Raw genomic sequence first — 23,768 nt, forward strand, 5'->3', positions numbered from 1 at the left:
GCACTCAGAGCAATGGACTAGAAACCACACACACACACACACACACACACACACACACACACACACCCACCATTGCTGGTCCAAGAAAGTTTTTGTTTAAAAACAAAATTTAAGGGGCGCCTGGGTGGCTTAGTCGGTTAAGCGTCCGACTTTCGCTTAGGTCATGATCTCGCGGTTCGTGGGTTCGAGCCCCGCGTCGGGCTCTGTGCAGACTGCCAGCTTGTAGCCTGGAGCCTGTTTCAGTCTGTGATTCCCTCTCTCTCTGACCCTCCCCTGCTCATGCTGTCTCTCTCTTAGAAATAAATAAAACATTTAAAATAAATAAATAAATAAAAACAAAATTTAAGTCACACTATTAACTAGCTTTTTAAAATCCCTAATAAATTGATTTATAAATTTAGCTTTCTGATGTTTCAAACTTGTCTTCCAATAGTTTCTACAATGGACTATGAATGACTTACTGGCACTGGCACTGACACTAAGAGTTCTACTAAGAGTAGAATCATTCACATGGTATCGAACTGCTGCAGGAACAGAACAATCTACACAAATTGTCAGTCTGCATGTTGAACTTTAACTGGAGAACCCAACGCAGGCATTCTTTTGACAAATGAGCATTCTGAGTCAACGATTCCGAAATGAAAATGTTAACAATGACAGCATCAAGTATTACTAATGTTAGGTAGTGAGGCGATGGCATCAAGATGTTTTGTCAGAATGAAAGCTCTTCCTGGATCTTTCATAAGCTGGTAGGTAAGGCTGAGGGTGCTGCTGGCCATGCACCACTGTGGAGAGCGTGTACTCTGATCACTAACAGGAAGAAACCAGTTCTGCATCTACAAATTTCCCAAAGAAATGACAATCTCAATATTTACACCCTAATACTATTTTAATACAGATGACGGACACCAAGCATATTTCATATTGCCCATTTTAAACATATTTCCTGAACATCTGTACACAGCCCGAGAAAACCAGCTTCAGCAGAGAAGTCCATTTTCACTATCGAATCACCGATGGTTCTTCTAAGTGCAGGAAGGCAAGAGTATATAATTTTCACCTAGTCAATGACGGTTCACATGACTGGGCAGAGTGCGGATATGTAGTCATCAGTATTTGCAAAATGCTTTATTTTCAAGTGGTTTTTATCTTCAATTTCCAAGGACTATTTCCAGTCCTAGAGGAAGGCATATTTGCTTAAAAGAAAAAAACCGCTTTAAATCATGCCTCTTCTATTCTAGTCCCTTCTGAATTTCCTCACATCTCAGTCTTCCTTCAAGGACCCAGCCTCCCAGCTCCGGGCCCCAGCTCAGCCTTGCACCGGCCCAGCCTGCCAGAAGGGCTTTCTCCGCTCCATTACAAGCTTCTCTTTAAAAACGTGGAGGCCTAATGGAGAACCATCTACAGAACTCCATCACAATTCACTTTTTCTAACTCTTCTCATTCACCACTCATTCTTTCAATCAACACATATTCAAATCCCAACCCTGCCCTGGGCACCGTTTTAGGCTCTGCGGCCACAGCAGTGGAAGACGAAACAAATGCTCGTCCAGGAGCTACCATTCTTGCAGTGAGAAACAGACAGGTGTCAGATGCAGTTTCTGAGCAGCAGCAGGGGAAGGGGGCTTGGATGCAAGGACAAAGGCTGCCACATACACGGGGAAAAGGGACTGGAAAGCACTGACCTCAAACTTACTCTTCCACATTATAGCGAACAGTAAGTGCAGTTAAACAGCATCTACAAAAGTTAAAGGTTATTAGTCCGTATAGGTTGTCAAAAGGACACTTTTTGCTCTTAACTTTTGTAGATGATTTTAAAAGGAAGGTAAAAAAGGAGGAAAGAGATATGGTAGACTTGCGAGGATATTTTATGATAGGCAATTAGTCTCTGGAAGTACACAACATTGCCAATTATTTCATATAACTTGATGAGGCATCTGTCCTACTTTAGAAAAATTCTATATTCAAATCTTGGCTAACTGGGAGGATCATAACCATGACTCTGAAGAGTGAATCAGTTATTGGGGACTGTCTTTTTTTTTTTTTTAAGCACTTAAGCTTTCAGAAAAATCGCAGGATTGAAAAAATGAAATCTGTCAAGACAAAGAACGAGCTGAAGCTTAGGGAAACCCAAGAGGAGAGACCCTGCTTGGTGCCAGGCCCCAGGCTGGCAGTCAGTCACGTGCTCTCTCCTTAGGTCGCTGAGCACCACTCAGGACGGGCTGGTACCACCAACCCCCCCCAACACGTGAGGTAACCGGCCTTGACAGGCGGCAGCGCTGGCCCCCCCCCACGGCAAGACAGGTCAGCCTTAGCTCTATATCCCTGCAAACTTACCCTCAAGCATTAGAATTGTTATGGGAAGGGGAACGCAAGAAAAAGAAACGAAGCATGTTGCTTTCTGACCCAAATGACACCTGTTCACGACTACTTGCCCTTAAACCTTGATAGATTTATTCTATTGAGATGGACGAGTCAGATATAAAGAGAAGAGATTCTGTAAGCACACATGTGGCCGTGGTGCAGGGCAGCCCTCCCAGATCTCTCCCACAGGCAGACTGCAAGCCGGGAGCCGGCTGCCCCTCTACCCTGAAGACCGTGCTCACACACCTGCTCCTCCCACCACTCGCTCTCCTTCCTCACCACGCTGTCTACAGCCGCCACAAGCTGTCACACGCTGTCTACACGCTGTCACAAGAGTATGACCTTCGGCAGGCAGAAATTAACGACCCTCCCCCATCTTTACATGCACTTAGGTCACCATTATAGAAGCAGCAGGAGTTCTCAGCCCTGAACCAAGGGGGCCCAGTTTAAAATGAGCTGCAGGAAAATACTCAAGCTGTCCCCGGTCTGTCAAGCTACGTCCTCCTTAGAGCCAGCACCTACCACTCTGCTCGCAGCTCTGCAGGCTGGGGATGAAGAGGGTCTTTTAGCTTTAAGAATGGAGACCCACGACTTAAAAACCAGCACTGTCCTGAAAATTTAATACTTTAAGTTTAATAGCTACATAATTAAACTACATGACACCTTGACCCCAAAGTTAGTAACTGTGTTGGAAAATTTCCCTCCTTCTGGACTTTCTGTTTTACCTCCTTATTAGCGACAAATTTTAAAATCTATTTGCTTATCGTAAAATAGTAAATGTCCTGGTTAACCATTTAAGCCTGTTTCCTCTCTTCTATATTTAGCTCTATCCACACACACTTCAATAAAATGAAATTAACATTGAAGAAACAGGCAAGAATCTGAACAAAATGACCTAAGATACCTTTTTTACTTCTACAAGTCTGTATAAGAGGTTTCCACGATCCCTGATTCTCAATACTCTGGACAGCCAATCACTGGGGGAAGCCGGAACTCAAAGAACCAATCAATGGACACATGTTTAAAGAAATCCACAGAGGGAGCCGAAGAGCCAAGCCGTGAGGTCTAAGAATCCCAACAAATCCTAACAAGCCTGCACTCGTGCGCAGGAAGTGCCCTTGCAAGCAGCCACCATTAACAGTTCTACCTCGGCAAGGACCCGGAATAAGGTTCCATTTCTTTTTAATGTGGAAAATCTTTGGTTTCCTTATATCAGTAATGTAAGAAAACTTACGTTTAGAATAACATGACATTTTCTACAGGCAATGGAGAGTACTAAGTCCACCCTTTATATAGTGTGGTTAAATCTGCCTGGTGTCTGTTTTGATACTGAGGTTTTTAGATTCTATGTATTACATAAAAATCATTTTAACAACAAAATCTATACTTTTACCTTCAGTAGAAATTCCTGTAGTTCTTGGTGGGTTTTTGTTACTGTTGTGACTGAAAGATCAGACCAATTTACCTGATTTAAAAAAAACACACATATCATATGGTTATTTCTTAGGCGGGAACCGGCTGAAAAAAAGCCATGTATAAAACAAAGGGCCTTACTTAAATTTTATTGAAATTAACAATTAGAAATATAAAGTTAACCTGGCATTGTCAGAATTTCTTCAAAACTATTAAAATTAACTGTACATTGACATATTCTACTCAAAAAACTTTTTAATAATTCCTTTCAAATTAAATGGTTTTTTAAAAAAGTTGTCTTTAAAAATATGATTGTATTTTAGTAATTTTTCAAAAGGGAGAAGTTGCAGGACTCTAAGATGACACTTTGATGGTATAAATCTATTGGCCAAGAAGGGTTAAAATTGTACCTCCTGGAACTTATATCAATTCTTCAGAGAAATAACTAGAGTTTACTGTTCTTCTTTGGTAGGTACTAAAGTGTATTTTTATGGGGATTTATGGCTTATAAAGAGATTTCATCTTTATCTCAATTCTTTCAAATCCTATTAAAGTGGGGGGGGGGGCAGATATGACTACCTCCATTTTCAGATGGAGGAACTAAAACTCAAAATGGTTAATGTACTTAGACGTGACCCTAAGTGAGCAGAAGAGCCAGACTGCAATCTATTATGCCATTTTACCTCTTAGGTACTCAATTCCATGGCCTTGATGGTGGCCCACCATCCATGTCTATGTTACAATTATCTGAGCCAAGCAGACACTCGAACTGTGCAAATAACCTGTCTTATCAAGTAACCACACCATGATTAATCAGATATTTAAGAACAGATACCAAATCGTATCTACCAACCCTTAAAGCAAATATCATCCTTAACTGGCACATCTTTTAAATGTATTTTACTTATTCAACATTCGTTGAGCAGCTACTTATGTAAGACACTGTTCTGAGTGAAAGGGACACAAGAGGGGACAGGACAGCCGAAGTCTCTCTGCTGGCTGAGGTCAGGGCCTAGCGTGTGAGGGCCATCACAACACGTGAGGACGTAAGAATTCCCACCAGTGATCAGGGCTCCAGAGCCCATGAACGGGGCGTGGTATAGGAGCAGGGTGGCACAGGAGAGGGTGCCAAGAAAGACCTCGCGGGAGGGAGCGTTTGAGCCAGCCTAGGAGCTGAAGAGACGTGAGCTGTGCCATGGTCCGCGGAAGACTGTTCCAGAGCTGAGCTGGGGAGGACGAAGGCTCTCAGGAAGGAACAAGCTAAGAGCTCCAGCAACAAAAGGAGAGCTAGTGTTACTAAACGGAGGGAGCAGTGGCCTGCGCCACGTGTTACAAAAATGTTAAGTTAAACATTCGGAGATAAGGATATAAAATTTGCAAACTGAGGCTATGTCTCCCACAAAGCAGAAGACAGAGTTCATTCACCAAACATACTAAGCAAGTGAGGTATAGTGGGATGACAGAGAATGAAGATTCTTGCTCTCCACAGGATACTAACCAACTCGAGAGGAAAAACACGTAATCCAAATAGAAGAATCTAGAAAGTTTACGATGGCAGTATGCCTTGAATGAGTGGAAACACATTCTGCTGGAGGATCAGAAAGGACTTCATGACAAAGGTACAGCTAAAGTGTGGCAAGCAATACCTTCGGGGAGGAACTGAAATGTGGGAGCACAGAAACATGGCGTCGGTCCGTCTGGCTTCAAGGCGTTCAGTCCAACGTCAGGAGAAGGGGCCAGACAGTGAAGCCCAAGCGGGGAGGAATAAGATAGATGTGGACAAGGAATCCACATTACAGGCGACAGGCAAGAAGGAGGCGTGGGGAGTGACAGAGCGGACTCTACGGTTAATTAGACAGCTGTCTGAAGGGCAGAATGACAGGAGAGCAGTTAGAGATGAGAAGACAAGGCGCCAAAGGCCAGGGAATAAAACCTTCGTGGAGAAAGAAGAGGAGGAGAAAAATGTCAGGGAAAAACCGTGCCAGGAAAAGACCATGCCCGTGCTCTTGACTTAAAAAATACTAGTGAAAATGTTTACTTTTACCTTTAAAGATACAACTTCCACCTTAAATTAAAGGCTCTTACTTATTTTGAATAAAATCGTCAGAACAATTTTAATGTGATACGATTAAAAACTTGGCAAACCATGCAGTACCTACTGAAAACAGCACCTTCCCTTAACGGAGACAAACTTCTGTATACGTACAGCTTCTTCTTAAATTAGCAAGCCCGCTCTAAGTTTTTCCAAAGATCACTTTTCATTTTTCCCACAAGGTCATGTGACACGGCACAAGAGACGCCCGCCGGGGGCGAGAGGGGCTTACTTTGAAGGTGTACTCCCAGTATTTGTCAGCCCTTTTTCGCTGGACTCCTTTCAACATTATCTTCTCAATGTGCACAGCTGAAAGAAAGAAAACATGCTGACGTGCTCTCCACAGACCAGACGCGTGCTTCAGTTACCCGGTTTGACAAACGTTCAAGGATGAAGCTCTTCATCTTCATCTTTCCTACTGGTGTTAAACCATGAAATAAAACCAAAAAAAATCCAGAAGCATAGCAACGTGCTATTCGTCCATATATTTTTTTCTATATCCACTCTGCTGAGTGCCTAGTTTCAAGCATTCCGCTAAGCACCAAAAAAATAAATAAAAACGCAACTACGATAAAAATTCTTTTTCTAGAAGATAATCTTCAAAACTGCTTGTTATTAAAATTACCACAAATACTGCACTTTATTCAATTATTTTTGCTTGGCATGTATAAACTAAAAGAGGTCTAGTTTTTGTTTAAATTGAAAAAAAAACTTTCAAAAGTAATATATTAAACTGATAAAAAGTTCTTTCCAACTAGGAATTTAAAAATTGTTCAACATGACCCTTAATATCACATAGTGGTATTGCAAACATTATAATGAACTGCAAAGGTTCATTCTAGCAAAATTCTTTACAATGTATTACACAGATAAAATCATGGTCATAAGTTACATTAGGAACTCTGAATTGAACTAGGTAAGACGATCAGCTTGTTAATGAAGCAGGCAAATGTGCAATCCCCCAAATTACTCATGTTACACATCCTTTAATGAAAATATCATCTTGGGGCGCCTGGGTGGCTCTGTCGGTTAAGCGTCCGACATCAGCTCAGGTCATGATCTCACGGTTCATGGGTTCGAGTCCCACAAAGGGCTCTGTGCTGACAGCTCGGAGCCTGGAGCCTGTGGTCTCCCTCTCTCTCTGACCCTCTCCCACTCATGCCCTCTCTCCCTCTCTCAAAAATAAACATGAAATATTCTTAAATAAAAACATCATCTTTCAGGAAGTAAATCTCTTTACAAATTGAAAAGAGCCAGTCTACTAACCATAATATAACGACTTAAGGGAGAAAAAAAAAAACTGTTGCTCAGGGTATAAATAGAAGAAACAGCACTTAAGCAATAAGGAGACTGGCAGTAATGAACATGATAAAGGTCACAGGGAAGACATCAGGAGAATGACTCCACAGACTGGAGTCAGTGTTAAATTCAGGGGACGGGAGATGGAGAAGGAAAGGAAGGGATCTACTTGGAGAGGAAGAAGTTAAAATAAATGAAGCAGAAGACAAAAAGTAACAGAAATGTACAGGAAGAATGAAGATTGTTCTAGATCAGGGACAGTGGGCAATGAGAAAGCAGGAAACATAAGGTACAGTAATTTGCTGATAAGCATTCATAACAGACTGAGGAGATACCATTACCAGTATTTTGTGCCAACCTTCCAAATATATAGCGTTTGGTGGCCTGCTTCTCCAATAATTCCCCCTCAGCAGGTGAGACATGTTGAGGGTGGAAACAAAAGAAATTCTCAAAGGCCAGGTGCAACCGGTAACTCCTGAACAGCAGCAGCACAAAAGTGGCTAAGAGGGGAGGGGAGGGGAGGGGAGGGTCTGCCACTTTTCTAATAACTTTTTTAAGGGACGATGCTATTTAATAAAACCCATCTGAATGGATGTATATTCGGAAATACAAAGCAGCTCCACTTCTGCAATCAGCGGGCTAAGGGGCAGGGGACCGCCAGGGCATTACGTGTAAGGGAACATGGCCGGGTCTTCAGCCTTGGTCTCAAGTTACCCCTGCCTGTCATGACCGATCGAATCAAGAGGAGGAAGACGAAAGTACAGCGCGAAATGGCTGGTGACAAGAGACCCTTCAACCCTCATGCATTAAAACTAAGAAGCACAGATTACATACATTTGTTTAAAAATAAAAAACATAAGAAAAATCATCTACAGTACCACGTTATGGGCTGGGTTGTTAGCATTCGGATGTAGTCTTTTGTTCTTCTAAAATATTTTTATTAAACAAACAAACAAAAAAAGACCTTCAGTGTGAAAGCAAACTCTGCTTTAGGTCACTCACGGATGCAGCGAGCCTGGTTGAAGGAATCTATGGTTCCTATGGTTCCATAAATCTATGGTTTAACAGTCTTGAATGGCCTGAACAGGAAATTACGTGAACTTTTTTTAAACGTTAAGCACTCATACCTAATTTTTCCTGCATGAGGAAAAACGCAGAACACAAGAAGGATTACTGATGGGACTGAAAGGAGACAAAACGGTGTCAGTGCGAAGCTGCTATAAGCGAGTGGGACGCACACATCCGAGGCTGCCCGAGTGGCATCTATGCTTTCCATTTCTATCTTCCCCTCAACAATCATTCCCTCGGGGTAACGGACTCTCCGAATATGAAGAGAAGTGAGTATGTGAACTCATTTCTTCACAGAGGACAATGTCCTTTCAACCCCGCCACCCCAGGCCTCCGTGAAACTGCATCACCGCAGGGGGCAGAGACTTGTAAGGCATCGCTTCACTTTCTTACGATGAACTTCCGCAAAGTTTATTTTCTCAGTAGATGCTGAGCACATTCTCCAGATAAAGCACAATCCCTAGTACTTTAGGAACGTATTTAGGATTTTGCCCTCTGGAAGTGGTGACTAGATTTAAGACAACTGACCGCGAGGCAGAACCAGGTCAGCACGAGCCAGGCTGGGCCAAGGGCTGCCAAGCAGGAGCCCAGGTGCAGACTCAAAAAAGTGGGGAACTGGCGTTTGAGCCAAACCTAGGACCTGTGGGGTTTCTCTATTCCAAAAAGGGAGAGAGGAGTTCGAGTTCACCAGTGTAAACAGCGCTCTGCAGCCTCCCCCGGAAGGTGGGCACAAACATACCTTCTCGCTGGGCTCTGTGCGGCGCCCCAGGAAGTCCATCGTGAGGTATTAGGGCGTGTTCTGGCACACGGGCCTCCTCGCTCTGCGGGTAGTCACCGTGAGCGGAGTCCCTCTAGGGAAGAAAGAGGGGAACGTGTTCATCCACTGCACAGACTAAGTATAGACACCTCCACACAAATAAACAAGAGTAAGGTCTTCTACTTTTAACAGAAACTATCTTAACCGCAATTGTTAGAGATCAAATTGGTGATTACACATTAAGGGCAGACAGGCACAAACTGTAAAAGGTAGTCACGAGTAAGGAAAAGGAGAAGCATCAGTAGTTCTCTTCATTTTATAGTAACATTCTATCAATTAGAATATTTACTGTCCCCGTTTTCTTGGGACATATTGCACGTTATTACTTGGAATTCCCAATGATGTCAATTCTAACCAAAGTGACCAGAATCAAAGGAACACATATAAAAGATGTTCTCCTTTATGCTAACCCTCCATATACGTAGGAATTGTATTTTTTACATTAATTACTAAGCAATTTTTATTCACTACTTGATTTTAGTGATAATCTAACGAGATGACTCTGGTAGGAAAAAGTTTCACAGAAGGTTAGTTAGTATCAATATCTGCCAGATCTTCCTGAACAAGAATGTGTGTGGACAGTGAGTTTGCTGTAGTAAGTTAGTAACGTTAAGCCACCTAACGGCAACCGGGTGCGCGGAGTTTGCTCAGCCCCATCACCGTCCTCCGTGAAGTGGAGGAAGTCTTAAGAAGTCCTCCTCCTAGGAGAGCAGCTGCCTGGGACCGGAAAGGCCTGCTGACCTTGCACACGGCTCCCCAGGACCGCAGCACGGGCACGCATACACTGCTACTACAACCCGCAGACGAAGCCAAAAAATAAAACAACGTTGTAACACTTCTTTATCACAGCTCACATCTTACCCCTTTCACGTTCAGAATCTCAAAATACTACTCAGACCAAAGCCACCTCCATTTCAAGAGACCATTACAATTTTATAAATCTGAAATAAATACTATAAAATAATTTTTAAAAATTGTGTAAATTTTGGAATGAAGACCCACACCTCCCAAGAATCCTAACGAAAATACTTTGTTCTGCTGTCTAACCCTGCATGCCAGCCTGACCCTCGGTCTGGGCTGCCAGTGACAGCTCTATTTCTGGGAATAAAACATCGCATCAGATCCTCCTGGGAGCTAAGCTTCAGCTTTCTAGTTCGTCTTCCTGTAGAAACCCAAAGAAATAAGTATTTGTCTCCTCAGAACCACTTAATGAGAAGGAAAGCACAGATCTCTTCATCAGCATCGAACTTCCAAAATATTTAACATGATGGCATTCACCAGTTTTCAAAATTACAGATTTTAAAAAGGAAGACACAAGAATTCTTCTGACAACAACAAACTTACCTATATCCTATTCCAGACCATATAATAATTTACTGCAAAGGACCAAAACCACACTGGCCTAACACTGCTGTAAAGACTTCACAAATCAATATAAATAAAGCACTGTAATCCTCTCAAATACCTATGTTAGCTGGAAGAAGTTCAGTGGACTACGTCGACCATTTTTTATAGGATATTTTTCTACATTGCTCATATGTGATTCATAAATTAAAAATAGCACCTTCAAATACAAAAGCAAAATATGCAAAACACAATTTTCATGTGGGAAATGGAATCAAAATCACAACGAGATACCACTTCACACCTATTAAGATGACTATTATCCAAAAACACAGAAAACAACAACTATTGGCAAGGATGTACAAAACAGAGCAGCCACGGTGGAAAACAGCACAGCATAGTCTCTTAAAAACTTAAACAGTTACCACATGATCCAGCAATTCCACTCCGAGGTGTATACTCAAAAGAAGTGAAAGCGAGGACTTGAACAATTAATTTTTTCATAGCGGCATCACTCCCAATAGCCTAAAGGTAGAAACTCAAATGCCCCATGACGGGTGAACAGATAAACAAAATGGGGCATATACACACAACCGAGTATTATTCAGCTTAAAAAACAAGTGTTACAACATGGATGAATCTTGAGGACATTATACTAAGTGAAATGAGCCAGGCACAAAAGGACAAATATTGTATAATTCCATTTAAATGAAGTACTGAGAACAGTCACAATCAGAGACAGAAAGCAGAAATAGTGGTTACTGGGGGAAGCCTGGGTGGCCCAGTCAGTTAAGTGTCTGACTTTAGCTCAGATCATAATCTCACAGTTCGTGGGTTTGAGCCCCACATCGGGCTCTGTGCTGACAGCTCAGAGCCTGGAGCCTGTTTCAGATTCTCTGTGTCTCCCTCTCTCAAAAATAAAACAATAAAAAAATTTTTTTTAATAAAAAGAAAGAAATAGTGGTTACCAGGGCCTAGAGTAAAAGAAGGGGTTAGAGGAGTATTTGCTTAACAGATATAGAGGTTCAGCTGGGATAAAGGAAAAGTTCTGGAAATGGTTAGTGGCAATGTCTGCACAATAATGCGAATGGACTTAATGCTACTGAATTGTATACTCAAAAAGGTGTTAAAATGGCAAATTTTATGTTCTATGTGTTTCACAAAAAATAAAAAATGTTTAAAATAATTTTATTATGTTGCCTCTACAAATAATATGAAACAAACATGAGAAAGTAGTCTGCTTCACAATCAAAATCACATTTTCAAAGTCTGAAGTTACAGCCAAGAAAAGGCCTCTTATTAAATAACCTAGGGAGAAAAACGGAGCTTGAGTTTCTATCTAAGGACATAAGTTCATCAACCCACGAAATACCTACTAATTAAGCTCCACCCCTCGCAAATGTCAGCATGCACTATAAAACCATTTAGAGCATTTAGATTAAGTTTAGAAACTATTTAAATTTTTATTAAAATAATAAAATTATAAATTTTATAATCTAATGCCTCATGAGCTATAGAGGTCAAAATCAAGTTTACCAATCTCAACAGTGAATGGCTCTCCATTCTGCCGTCTCCCACTGCCACATGTCACGTATGCTTCCTTTACTGAGTGGGGGGAGGGTGCCATAAAATCTGACAACTACTGGCTTAACGGAATCTTATAGAGGAATTACACCCACTCGTTCTATCAAGTTCAGATTCCCAGGAAAACATGCGATAGATGTCATGCCAGAATTGGCATTCTACAAAGACTAGTTAGATGGAAGTGTGAGGACCAAGTGACAAGTAGAGAATTTTTCTCTGCTTGGATTAAGAAGATGAAGTTTAAAAATTCTAAACCTGCAAAAATATGCACGGGAACACAAAATACATTAAGCTGTGTATGCTCTTCTTTCTGTAACTCATCCGAGTAAAGCTTTTTCTGTCTACGGCAGGCCAGCACTAAGAGCTCCTGGTTAGCTCAAATCCACGCCACGTAACGCAGGCGGGCTGGACAGCTCGCTCGTCCCGGAGATTACTCAGATCTGTTTTATACGTGTATGTCCTTCTCAACGATAGACGTGCAAGGTCTCAAATGTAGGGAAAGTCTGAGTCAAGTGGCTGGACAGACACTCTTCTCTGGTAACATACCATGAGAACAAAGGGCACACTGGCCTCCTTTTACTTCAACAAAAGTCAAACTGTAGATGGGAGTTTATTTTAGCTCATTTACCAATCTTCTACATGTTTCCTCTAGTCCCCTGATGTAGACTAAATTAAAAAATACCAAGATGGGGGCGCCTGAGTGGCTCAGTTGGTTGAGCGTCTGACTTCAGCTCAGGTCATGATCTCACAGTTCAGGAGTTCGAGCCCCTGCACTGACGGTGCGGGGCCTCCTTGGGATGCTCTGTCTCCCTCTCTGTCTGCCCCTCCCCCTCTCACGCTCTCTATCTCAAAATAAATTTAAAAAATACCAAGGCAATCTGTAGTCTAAAAAAAAAGCAGAAATTAAGACTGCCTCAGCTTTTTAAATATGTACTAACTTCTTCAGATGTCTGTACATTCATCAAATGAGATGGAGAATCGCTAACATTACTATACAACAACGTCCTATTAAGGTTTTGTGGGAGATTAAATATAGCTAAAAATACGTTGATACCCCTCTCGCTGAAAGGTGGATCTAATTCCCCAGCTAGCGAGTTGGGGCTCACTCTCGAGGCTCACATGAACAGCGGAATAAGGGAAGGAACATTCTGGGATCGCCAAGGGCAGGGCGAGGAGCCTTGCAAGCCTGGGCCTCCTGAGCCACCGTGTACGAGGTGCAACTGCCCCGAGGATGCCACCCTAGAGAGACCACACGGAGATGACCTCCGGTCTCCAGCAGGAGCTCCGGACACCCCGCAGCAGAGACAAGCTGCCTCGCTCTTGACAAGCGGCCTGTCTGAATGCCTGGCCCACACAACTGTGAGAAACAATAATAAAATAGTGTTGGTTTAAGCCAATTAAGTTTGGGGGTACCTTGTTATACAGTTACAGATTTCAAATTCTCTGCTTTCAGTAAGCAGGCTTGTGACTAAAGCAGATGTTATTTTTTATGCAAGATTCATAGAAAGCCTTCCTTTGAATGTCAGAAAATGATTTGTTATTAGAAACAATACGGAGATGGCAAATTTTAACCATTTCTGTGGAAGACGAGAGAAGAAGCCAGGGAGAATGTGACAGTTACTCACTCCTCTTTGGGTGGCTGTGGCGGATCCCACAGGCATTTGCCTCACATCTGCTCCCTGGAAGAGCGCACCCAACCCAAGGTTATGCCTGCACCACCTTCCAGCACATGAGGAAAGGCCGCCGAGGCTGCTCAGGAAGAGACAAGACTGGTATGCAGCGTGTGAAAGCTGTGCCTCCCAGGACTGCAGCACCATTGAGAGGGACAGCGACACTCAGCCACTCACAGCCCACCTGCATTTCAGCTAGGATCGCAGGCTCACTTCCTTCTGAACGTAGTGTGGCTACAAGCATGGGGATAAGGTGATTCAGCAAGATGAATGTGGCAGAAAGAACCATGTTAAAGCCGGGCTGAGTGCACTGCAGCTACTGAATTGGGGGGAGGGGCGGGGACGCAGACAGTTCACTGAACCCGAGTGTACTCTCTGCCACCACGGCTCCCAGAGCAGACCTGGCCGCAGCGACACAAGTTCTCCTCACTGTGATACTTGTGCACTAATAGCGATGACTGGTGCAGAGTAGGGGTGGACTGCAACTGGGTGGATGGAACACGATACGATGACAGATGGAAACATCACTGTAACTTTCTGTGTATTTTGCCGAACTCTGTGAATTTATACAAATTTAAAATTATTGAAGTTGTCTTTTCCAGACAAATGAACTTGCAGGATGTGCAATTAAGGAATCTGGCAAAAGAATGCTAAGGCGCCTGGGTGGCTCAGTTGGTTAAGCGTCCCACTTCACCTCACACCTTGCCAAGTTCGACCCCCACATCAGGCTCTGTGCTGACAGCTCGGAGCCCGCTTCGAATTTTGTGTCTTCCTTTCTCTCTGCCCCTCCACCCCTCCCGCTCTGTTTCTCTCTCTCCCCTTCAAAAATAAACAAACATTGAAAAAAAAAAAATGCTGATACGGAAGCCTACTAGGGAGGAGGGCAGTAGAGAATTGGAGACAAGTGAAAGCAGCAGTTTTCACCCCCAAGAAAACTTCACTAGCTTTGTAAAGGCTGCCTTTAGGTAGCTGCCTTCAACCTGAATAGCGCCATCCGTAGGTGGCATGTGCAGCTGACAGGTGGACGGGTGGGCCCTGCACACTGTGCTGCACCACATATGACAAAGGTACGGAAGGCAGAGGGGCGTCGTGGAACAGCTTCCCAGCCCAGACCAAAGCTGGGGTCCCCCTCTTTAGCACCAGCATCTGTGTTTCCTTTCCTAACCAACCTTCCGCTTTCCTGCTACAGAAGGGAAAAGATCTCTTGTCCCCTAGAACCAGGAACTGCTACCTCTCTGGGCTAGCAGCCCCCAAACCTTTAAATCCTCACTTTGCCAGATGTTTCGCGTGAGATGAAAAGAAGACACCGATGGGCATGAGTGCGAGAGGATGTGCCTCTCCTCCCCAGCCCGTAGGTGCCTGCTAACGGGTCTCTCCTTCCCTGCCCCACCCCACTGGAGATGAGAGCGAGGGCACTGAAGGGGGACTTGGTACGAAGTGAGCCCCAGGCTCAGAACCCTGACCGCCAACAGCACTGCAGGGACTCCCAGCTCCTGGGCAGAGCCACGGCCTTCAGCTCCAGAGGGGACACATTCCTGGAAGCATGCACAAATGGAAGCTCAGAGTTTAAAATGGATCCTTGACAGTGAGGGACTTTTCAGTTGGGAAGTAAGACAGATTGAGAAACACTGCACTGGACTGTGTTTAATGCCACCTGATCAAGCAGGTACCTTCCCTACACTAACAAAACCACACAATACCGCTCCTTCATCAGGCAGCCTCTCTGCAAGCATGACGGCCCCTTCCTCAGGAAGCACTCTCCAAACACCCATGATCGTGCTGTCACGCTGTCTGGGACCAACAGTAAATTTCAATAATTTGATACTCCACTCCCCAAAAACCTCTTTACTATCCTAACAAGATATTTCTAACAAGAAACACAAAACTTCCCCAACTCTTAAATTGCAGACGGCTCACTTCAGTGACCAAAGTAAGTTTTTAACTGCTGGTCCTAAGCAAGGTACTGCCTTAGCTCCGTATCAGGCTCCTACCAGTCCTCAAACAAATCCTACACTGGAGATCAACTACGAGCAACTACTCAAATAAGAAAATGGTTTGTAATTTTATGACTTTTTCCATTCTATCAAACATCATCCATAGGTTTCCACCGATGTATACACCCCACATACAAGAAAAGCTTAGTTAACCTGGACTATAAATGGTCTGGTTTTAAAAGAATCATTAATAAATACACCTATTTTACTTGTTGAAGATTCAGTTCAAATATATGCTGTTCTATGCTCTTCACCCAAAGAAGCAATTTGTTTTAGTATTTCCAAAAAAAAGTTGTGCCTATACTATATAGTGGCAAATAGTGTTAAAGTATCTGAGAAACAGAAGCCATACAGGATTTAAAAAACCCCACTTTCTGATGCACCTTGTTTTAAAGCAATTTATCATATTGGTATTTTTCAGAGCTGTATCTGAAAAGCCTAAGCACAGGAAATTTTAAGTGAATTTGTATGATATAAGCAACGCTGACCAAAAAAAGGAGAGAGACAGAGACACGATGCCTAAGCCTCTGGGGAACTTAAAATCTAGGAGGAAAGATCAATTTTATAGCTTAAAACTATTTCAAAGTAAAATTTTTGGAAAAAAAAAAAATCACAGAAGTACCAAAATCACAGCACAGAATACACCCGCTGCTGGAATTCAGCAGCAGCAAAGAATCACAGGGGCAATCCCAGAAAACGTCATGCAAGAGGCCAGCTCTGACTGGAAGGTGCCATGTATGAAAAAAGTGGAAAAAAGGGATCCTGAGTCCTAAGACCTACTGGAGGCCAGGCTCCTTCTGTCACTGCGACAGGTGAGATGATTCAACACTACGTGAGGAAGACATGTCTGGCAGGTGTATCCAACAGGTAAGAGGCAGGAAGGCTCCAAGAAGTGCAATCTGTCAGGAATAAAGTCCCAAAAGAGACTGGCCAGCAAGGATGAGGAAAGGGTAGATCCAGGGCAGGAGGGGAGGATTACGGTTACCAAGCAAATTAGAGTGATAAGAAGTATAATCTCTCCCTGAGAGAACCAGATTCGTCTCGAAGATTTTTTTTTTTTAAATCAACGAGTCACGCTTTTCATACACATGACAGTGTCAGCGGATGCCTCCGGAAGACCCACCACCGGCGCGCGCACATCCCTCTTCAAGGCCTTCACGGGCACGTGCTGACAACCCACTCCTCTCCCCAGACCGTCGAGGCCCTCTGCAACCCAAACCCTATCATCTCTTCCAACTTTTCCATTTCTCTTCATGCACAGCAACCAAATTGTGCCATTGCCTCTTGAACGATCCACAGATCAAATGATATATACAACTTGCCCTTGTTTCCCCAGCATTTTCACGCACGTGATCGGGCTCACCTTCACAGCGGTTACACGCAAGAATCGTGACGGCACCCCCATTTTATTCTGAGCAGCCTGAAACTTGTAAAGACCAAACAACTTGCCAAAGCGACCTTTTTAAAACCTAAATCTGACCTCAAATCAATTATTTCTTGAATAAGCATGAAACACTTCTAACGAGCCAGGACATTTAGAGGGGAATTAAAGGCCAAATGTTCCCCGGAGCATAGGAAGAACAGAGGGAAGTGGACTACCCAGCGCCCAGCAGCTCTGCCACCTGTAGCGTAAACACCCGATTAGGCATTTCCCTTCTAGAGTGACTGTTTACAGAGACTGGATAAAGGAGGCTTTTGTGACAGAGCGTTCTCTGTTACAAGTCCTCCATAATGAAAACAAGTCGATAAAAGTGAAGCTCAGTCTATTTCCAGGGTACTGCATGTCTTTAAAAAAAAAAAAAAAGGTTTGTTTAATACTTCTCAGAGACAAAAATAATAAGCTTAAAAGTCAGCCAATTTAGTAGCTTCTATAGAAAAAGCATAGAACGTTCCTTTATCATGCATGGATTCCAAGCTGGGTTCTGAAGGAACAAAAAATTGTGTAACTTAAACTACAAAATAGCTTTCAACTATACACTGGTTTCCTTGCTAAATGTGAAGACCAGATAAAGATTTAAGTATGGTTGCGTGGGAGTTAACGATAATCCAAACGCGGATACTTCTAGTCTCCTATTCCTATCCCTAGGTCCAATACGGAGGGAATATGCATTTTAATAATTTGTGACCCAGAGAAATACTTCCTTTGGGTTTATTTTATCTGTAACACACTGGATCTCTATAACGTAAATATTAAAAATAACCGCCCCGGGCACTTGGCTGGCTTAGTCAGTAGAGCACAAGCTCTTAATCTCAGGATCATGAGTTCTAGCCCCATGATGGGCATGGAGCCTACTTAATTAAAAAATAAAAAATAACCACCCCAAATCAATGTCTCAAACACTACCTTTCCAATTACCCACCCTTCCTGAACACCAATCAATTTAGAGGTATGGTAATAGGGAACAATATGAAAAATTTTACATCATAGGGACTTTAAGTGGGGAAGAGAAAAAAAAATGCCCATTCCTGAAAACAACTGATTTAACCATCTGGATGGCTACATCTTAGTGGAAAAAGAAAAATACACTGAGCATCATTCTCAAGAGAAAATTCATGCTCAAGACAGGATGTGAGTTAGTTTGCATCTTATCTCATTAATTCAATCACCACAACCTGAAATGAAAAGTTATTATCCTCATACTGGAGATAAGATGGAGGCTCAGGGACTTAAGGAGCCCGGTTAACGGCACAGGGTGGCAGAGCAGGAACTGAAGCCAAGTCCAGTGCTAAACAGGCTATCGGGCTTCAAGCTCTCTGGAAGCTTCTGCGACACACTGCCTGCTCCTCCCCCACAAATATCCCAAAAGGTAGGAAGAGGAAAAGGTGTAGATACACCATACTAGTTAATCTGCGGAAAGAAGTTGCTGCTGCCCTTTGCCACCATCCCCTCCTCCTAGTGCGGTCTAAGACAGACTTTCCCTACGCAGTGCTGGAGGATCCCAGTCGCTCCCCTCCTTCTACGGAGACAATCACGAACTCGGATATTCTAAAAGCCTCTTCCAAATGCCATTTATTAACTGAACTGCTTTCATACCTGGCTAGAGCCGAGCCAACCTGACATCTCCTATGAGAGGCACGGCAGGCTCTGCTCCCCACTCCCAATCTGTGAGATGGCATGCCCACCCTTCTCCCATCACCCTCCAGACAAGACTTAACTTTTACCTATAATTTCCAACGTTTATTGAAGATCATGCGTCAGACGTTATTCTTCAAGTACTCGGTCCTTTAATCCTAACAGTCTCACATAAGTACTGTTATTATCCCCACAGCAGGAGTGAGGAAAGCCTTCTCAGCGCCCACTGCTCCAGCGACACTATTCGTTTAAAAATCTCCCAGCAGTGGCCAACAGTTAAATAAAAGTATTTACTACCTGGGAGATTAAGAGTCGTTCTTCTTAAAAATCACTTTTAGAAAGAAAGCATCTTTTTAGTGCCTCGTGTAACAACAACAGAAATCCTGACCAACGACCTCTCCTCTCCTATTTTAACAGTGTTCTCACGGGAGTGGGCGGCCACACAGACATGCAGGTCATCTCAGGGTAGGAGCCCTTAGGTTATAACTCTTTTTTTCCACGCACAACACGACCAGTACACTACATGTTCTATTAAAATACGTTAAGATTATTGCTCTGTCAAGTACCACAAACCTAATTAACCTGTGCCATGAGAAAGCAACAATTTTGCAAAATTTTCTTTTTTTTTTGAGTATCTTCATTGATTTTTGTAAATAAAGCGCACATGGCCACTTAATATTTTTTTGAATTCAAATATGTTTTTTTGTGAGTCTAAACAACATTAAATACTGTCGACAACACTAAATGCTATCCGAAATTTTCAGTTTCTAGGCTTCATTCAAGCTATCTGCCAAGCAACATGTTTTGCAGACACTGAAAACATGATCTGCAGAGAAACACAGCCATACCAACAATATTAACCACTAACCACTACTATGATAATCTGTATTTTATATTTTTCTGCCTTTGTGTTGCTAACTGGGGGGTTAAATCTCCGAAATCAGAATATCCATTTCGATGAACAGTTAGAACGTCATTGTTAAGCATGCAAAGATTGGCTGTCTTTCCTCTTTTCAATGGAACAGCGACAAAACTAGCATCTTTTAAAATACTCAGTTTTTTGTTGCTACTGTTAACACACCATTTAGTTTGGGTTCCTATAAGGGACCCATTTTTAAAACTGATTTGTTTTTCAGCTATGCTATATATGCAGTCTGTAACTTTATTACAAGTTGCCTAAAACACTTAATATTGTATGTTTAATTTTCTGTAAGTGACTGGCAGTCCACAGCAGTTGAAGAACATGAACTTTACACACAGGTCTCCTAAAGGCACTATTTAAGTTGTAATCCAATGTAACTTTTACTCTAAATCGCATAACATTATCCAAATCACATAAGAAAACTCGAGAAACGTTACTTTTAAATATAAAAATCTACCTGTTGAACCTTCGTTCACTTTTCTAAAACGAGCTCACGAGCAGATTCTATTAGTTAAGTTTGTGGGCTGTCACCTCAACTATTTGCACGGCAACGACGGTATGTCGCTGAACAGTTGCTGGCACTAGTCAACTTGAAAGCATATAATTAACATAAAATTCGTACTAAAGCACAGATTCTACTAGTTTCTTACAGAAAATTTTAAGAGAGAAGCTGCTGCATATTAGGGATCGGATACAAGTCTTGAAAGATCCAGAAACGGTATTCCGGGCTGAACACACTTATTCTAATGAAAAAGGAAACTAATTCCACTTTATGTGCGTTTAGTATGGATCAGAGTAGTAAGAAACAGAAGCATTCCTGGCTGAAAGTTACACACGTGTCTAAAAGGTTACTTCCGGGGCAATGAAAGGCTGCCGCACGAATTTCCCCTGGTCTTGCTCGCGGCACAGCGTCCACGTGGTTCTCCCCTCGGCCGCGCGCCCCGGCCAGGCCTGCGGAGGCCNGGCCCTCTCCCGCCGGGAGCGCGCCGCCGGCGCCGGCGGAAGGCCGAGGACCAGCTGGTTTGGACTGCAGCGAACGGAAATGCAAATCTGTTCACCCCCATCAGCTGCCTTTAGAGTGACAGCTCGGGGGCAACAGGATCCGCAGAAAGGTCTTCAGGGCCAGAACAAGCCAGAGATGAGGGCCACGGAGTCCACGCTAACAAGCGCAAAGTGCGGGGTCAGAACAATTTAATGAGACGTGAATGATTTGTTACGGTAACCCTAAGCTAAGCAAGAAAAAAGTTCATCAGGCCACCAGGGTCTAAAAATAGGCTTCAGCGTCACCTGTAGTACGTGTATCCCCTATGATTTATTCACCCATTTCAACTGATGGCCCCAGCACAGGGCACTGCCTGAGAAATAATGATGTGCTGAAGTTAATGGCAGGGTGCCCAACCTCACTTTGCCCACTCCTCCCAGCACTCACTGGATGCCAGAAAAGGCCACACACTGCAGACAGGAGAAAAATCTCATTACTCTAGGTTGCACGTTTCTCTCCCCTTCTCTAGTCGCCTTCAAACCCTCTCATTACAAGCAAAATTTAAAGGAAATACTCCTTGCAGTTAAAATCAGAAATTGGTTACCCTTGCTGGAATGATATGAATGGAATGATGTAACTGCTCCACCGTGACACATTTTTATTATATCTACAATCTAAGGTTATCTCGACAATATATAAGAAATTAAAAAAAAAAAAAACCTAAGTATTGGTTCTGATTTCAGTCTTTCTTCTCCAAATTTAACGACAGTGGCTTATACTTTTTGGAATTAATTTGGTGACGAGTCTAAGAGTGGAAAATGGTTTTTACCAACAGTATACACAGCTGCATACTAGTAGTAAATAGGCACCAGATGACCAAATTTCAAGCTCACCAAGAAAATTAACAGCATTACTACATCAGAGTTTGATAAAATAAATATACCCTACAATGTGAGTCACTTCACAGAAGCCTCATTTTAAAAAGGAAAGGCTCAGCCTAGATTATTGCTAAATCCCCTCTAGCTCTCAAATTCCTTGTTCAATGGCTATGGAGTCCACACAGCCCTTAGAGAAATACAAAGCCCAGCTTGGGTTCCAGAATACTGAATGACAGCAGATACTTACATTGAATTAACTTTCAAGAAGGGAAGGGGGAAAATCCCCTTTTCCAGTAGATCACCCTAGAGATCACCTAAGTTGAAAAGCACTGCAACCAAATTACTACCTTTTAAGTAACTGTGCACCACGAAAACAAAGTTATTGTACACAGTTTTTACTCTTATTGCACAGTTTTTACCTGAAACCCACTCTCCTCTCCTCCATTAAATTGTTCCGAGCAAGGGTTTTATATTGGGCCTAGATTATTATTAGATGCTCTTACGGCTCTACATAATCTCATCTTCCTCGATGTTTGAGACAAATGATTCATCTGGGTTCTCGTCTACTACACTTCGGTGTTTAACAACTTTTAAAAACAACATTTATGTCTACATTAAAGGCCCGACAAATACCCCGGCTTCAAATCTAGAGGCAAGACTGCAGCCTGAATAGAAAATAAGTTATGCCAGAAGGAAAGGGCGTGAGCAGCCCGCTTTAGGGGAGATTTTTCCACCCAGACAACCTGCGCTAATAGTCATCTAGTTGGAGTCCATTCGCAGCTCTCCACCTCCGGTTTGTTACTGGGAACATCAAGTTAGAAGCAGGGGCCACAGGACCCTACGACCCCTTTAAACTCGGGCGTTCGCGGGGCGAAGAGAGCCCCCCCTTTGTGCTGAAGGCAAGGGCGGCACGCCGCGAGCGCACCTTTCGAACACCTCGGCGAGGGGCTAAAGCAGGGCTTTAAAGCTGGAACCCGAGCGCCAGATGGCGAGAAAGGGAAGGCGCTGCCCGGGGCTGGGCTGCGGCTAACAGTCCTCCAGCGCCTCGCCTTTCCCGGCACCCGGGGCGAGAGATGCTCCAAGCCAAAGATGTCCCGAGACCCTGCCTCCGAGAGGGGGACAGTGCTGGGAGCTCCCTGTTTTCCGTGGCAACTCCGGCACGGAAGAGACTTCTAGAGCATTCTGTGATGGCGGGTGCCGGAGTGTGCGGGGGGGTTGGGGGGGGATGAGGGTGGGAGACTGGAACTGAACCGCCCAGCCGAACGAAGATTAGTTGGTACTGCGGGGCTGGAAGCCGCGGGGTGGGTGCTCCGAGCCACCTGCGCCGGGCTGAGGCTCGGCCAAGAGGTGTCCCAAAGCCAGGCCGGGGAGGCCGCCGGGGCGGTGACCGCAACAGGGGTGCCGGGAGGCTCGCGCGCCTTACCTGGGCCCGGGGGCCGGCAAAGTTGCGCGGCTCCACCTCCGCCCCCGCGTCCTCGGGCCCCCCGCGGAGCGCGCTGCGGAGCCTCTCCAGGTGCTCCCTGAGGGTGACCCGCTGGTGGAAGGAGAACGCCGGGTGCAGCGAGGCCATGGTGAAGAGCAGCAGCAGTTCCTCCTGCGCCCTGGAGCCCAGCCCGCCGCCGGGCCGGGGCTCGGCGCCGCTGCCTTCCGGGCCGGAACCGTCCTTCTCGGCGTCCTCCTCGCCTTCGCCGTCCTCCCCGCGCTCGCCGGGCTCGTCCTCCGCGCCGCCCCGCGAACCCTCGCCCCGAACGGCTCGCAGACTCTTGAGCACCGAGTCCACCTGGGGCAGGAGGCGGTGCAGGCGGCCGGCGGCCTCGCGGTTCTCCGAGCCCAGCAGCGCCAGGTAGACGATGAGGCGCGAGCGCACGGCGGGCTCTCGGAAGTCGGCCAGCGGCCCGGGGTCCGACAGGCCGTTGGCCTTGGCCTCCGAGTCGCGCAGGTAGTGGTAGTCCTTGCGCGCCAGGTCCTCCAGGCACGAGCCGAGGAAGCGCAGCTCCAGCGGGTTACACAGGTCCAGCAGCCCGCACATGAACTCCANTATCTGGTGATTGCCGGCTTAGGGCAGGACGCGGGTGGGACGGTGGGGCGGTGGCTGGCTGGCTAGGTGCGCAGGACGCGGCGAAGAGCGTGCGAGGCCCACGTGAGAAGGCTAAAGGGGGCTAATTTCACGTGTCCCGAGGGCCCCGACCGGTTGTTGTCTGCCGACTCCCGTCTCCTCGCGTGGGCCACCGCCCCGCCTCGGCCAGCGTCGTTCCCTTTCCTCCGCCG

General features: G+C 44.6%; 1 protein-coding gene across 1 annotated transcript in view; it reads right to left on the bottom strand.

Moving 5' to 3' along the window:
• ZCCHC2 (zinc finger CCHC-type containing 2) overlaps positions 1-23,531 on the bottom strand; it is a 59,172-nt gene extending 35,641 nt beyond the window's left edge. The window contains exons 1-4 of the mRNA XM_077777574.1: positions 22,924-23,531; positions 8,976-9,087; positions 6,102-6,178; positions 3,758-3,829 (exon numbers count right to left, since the gene is read on the bottom strand). Of these exons, the coding sequence (XP_077633700.1) occupies positions 3,758-3,829; positions 6,102-6,178; positions 8,976-9,087; positions 22,924-23,529 (867 nt within the window). The 5' untranslated portion in view covers positions 23,530-23,531. The remainder of the gene's footprint in view (positions 1-3,757; positions 3,830-6,101; positions 6,179-8,975; positions 9,088-22,923) is intronic.
• Positions 23,532-23,768: the final 237 nt, after the last annotated feature.

Source organism: Crocuta crocuta, unplaced genomic scaffold, assembly GCF_008692635.1.
Source record: "Crocuta crocuta isolate KB4526 unplaced genomic scaffold, BGI_CrCroc_1.0 scaffold36, whole genome shotgun sequence".
Taxonomy (NCBI): domain Eukaryota; kingdom Metazoa; phylum Chordata; class Mammalia; order Carnivora; family Hyaenidae; genus Crocuta; species Crocuta crocuta.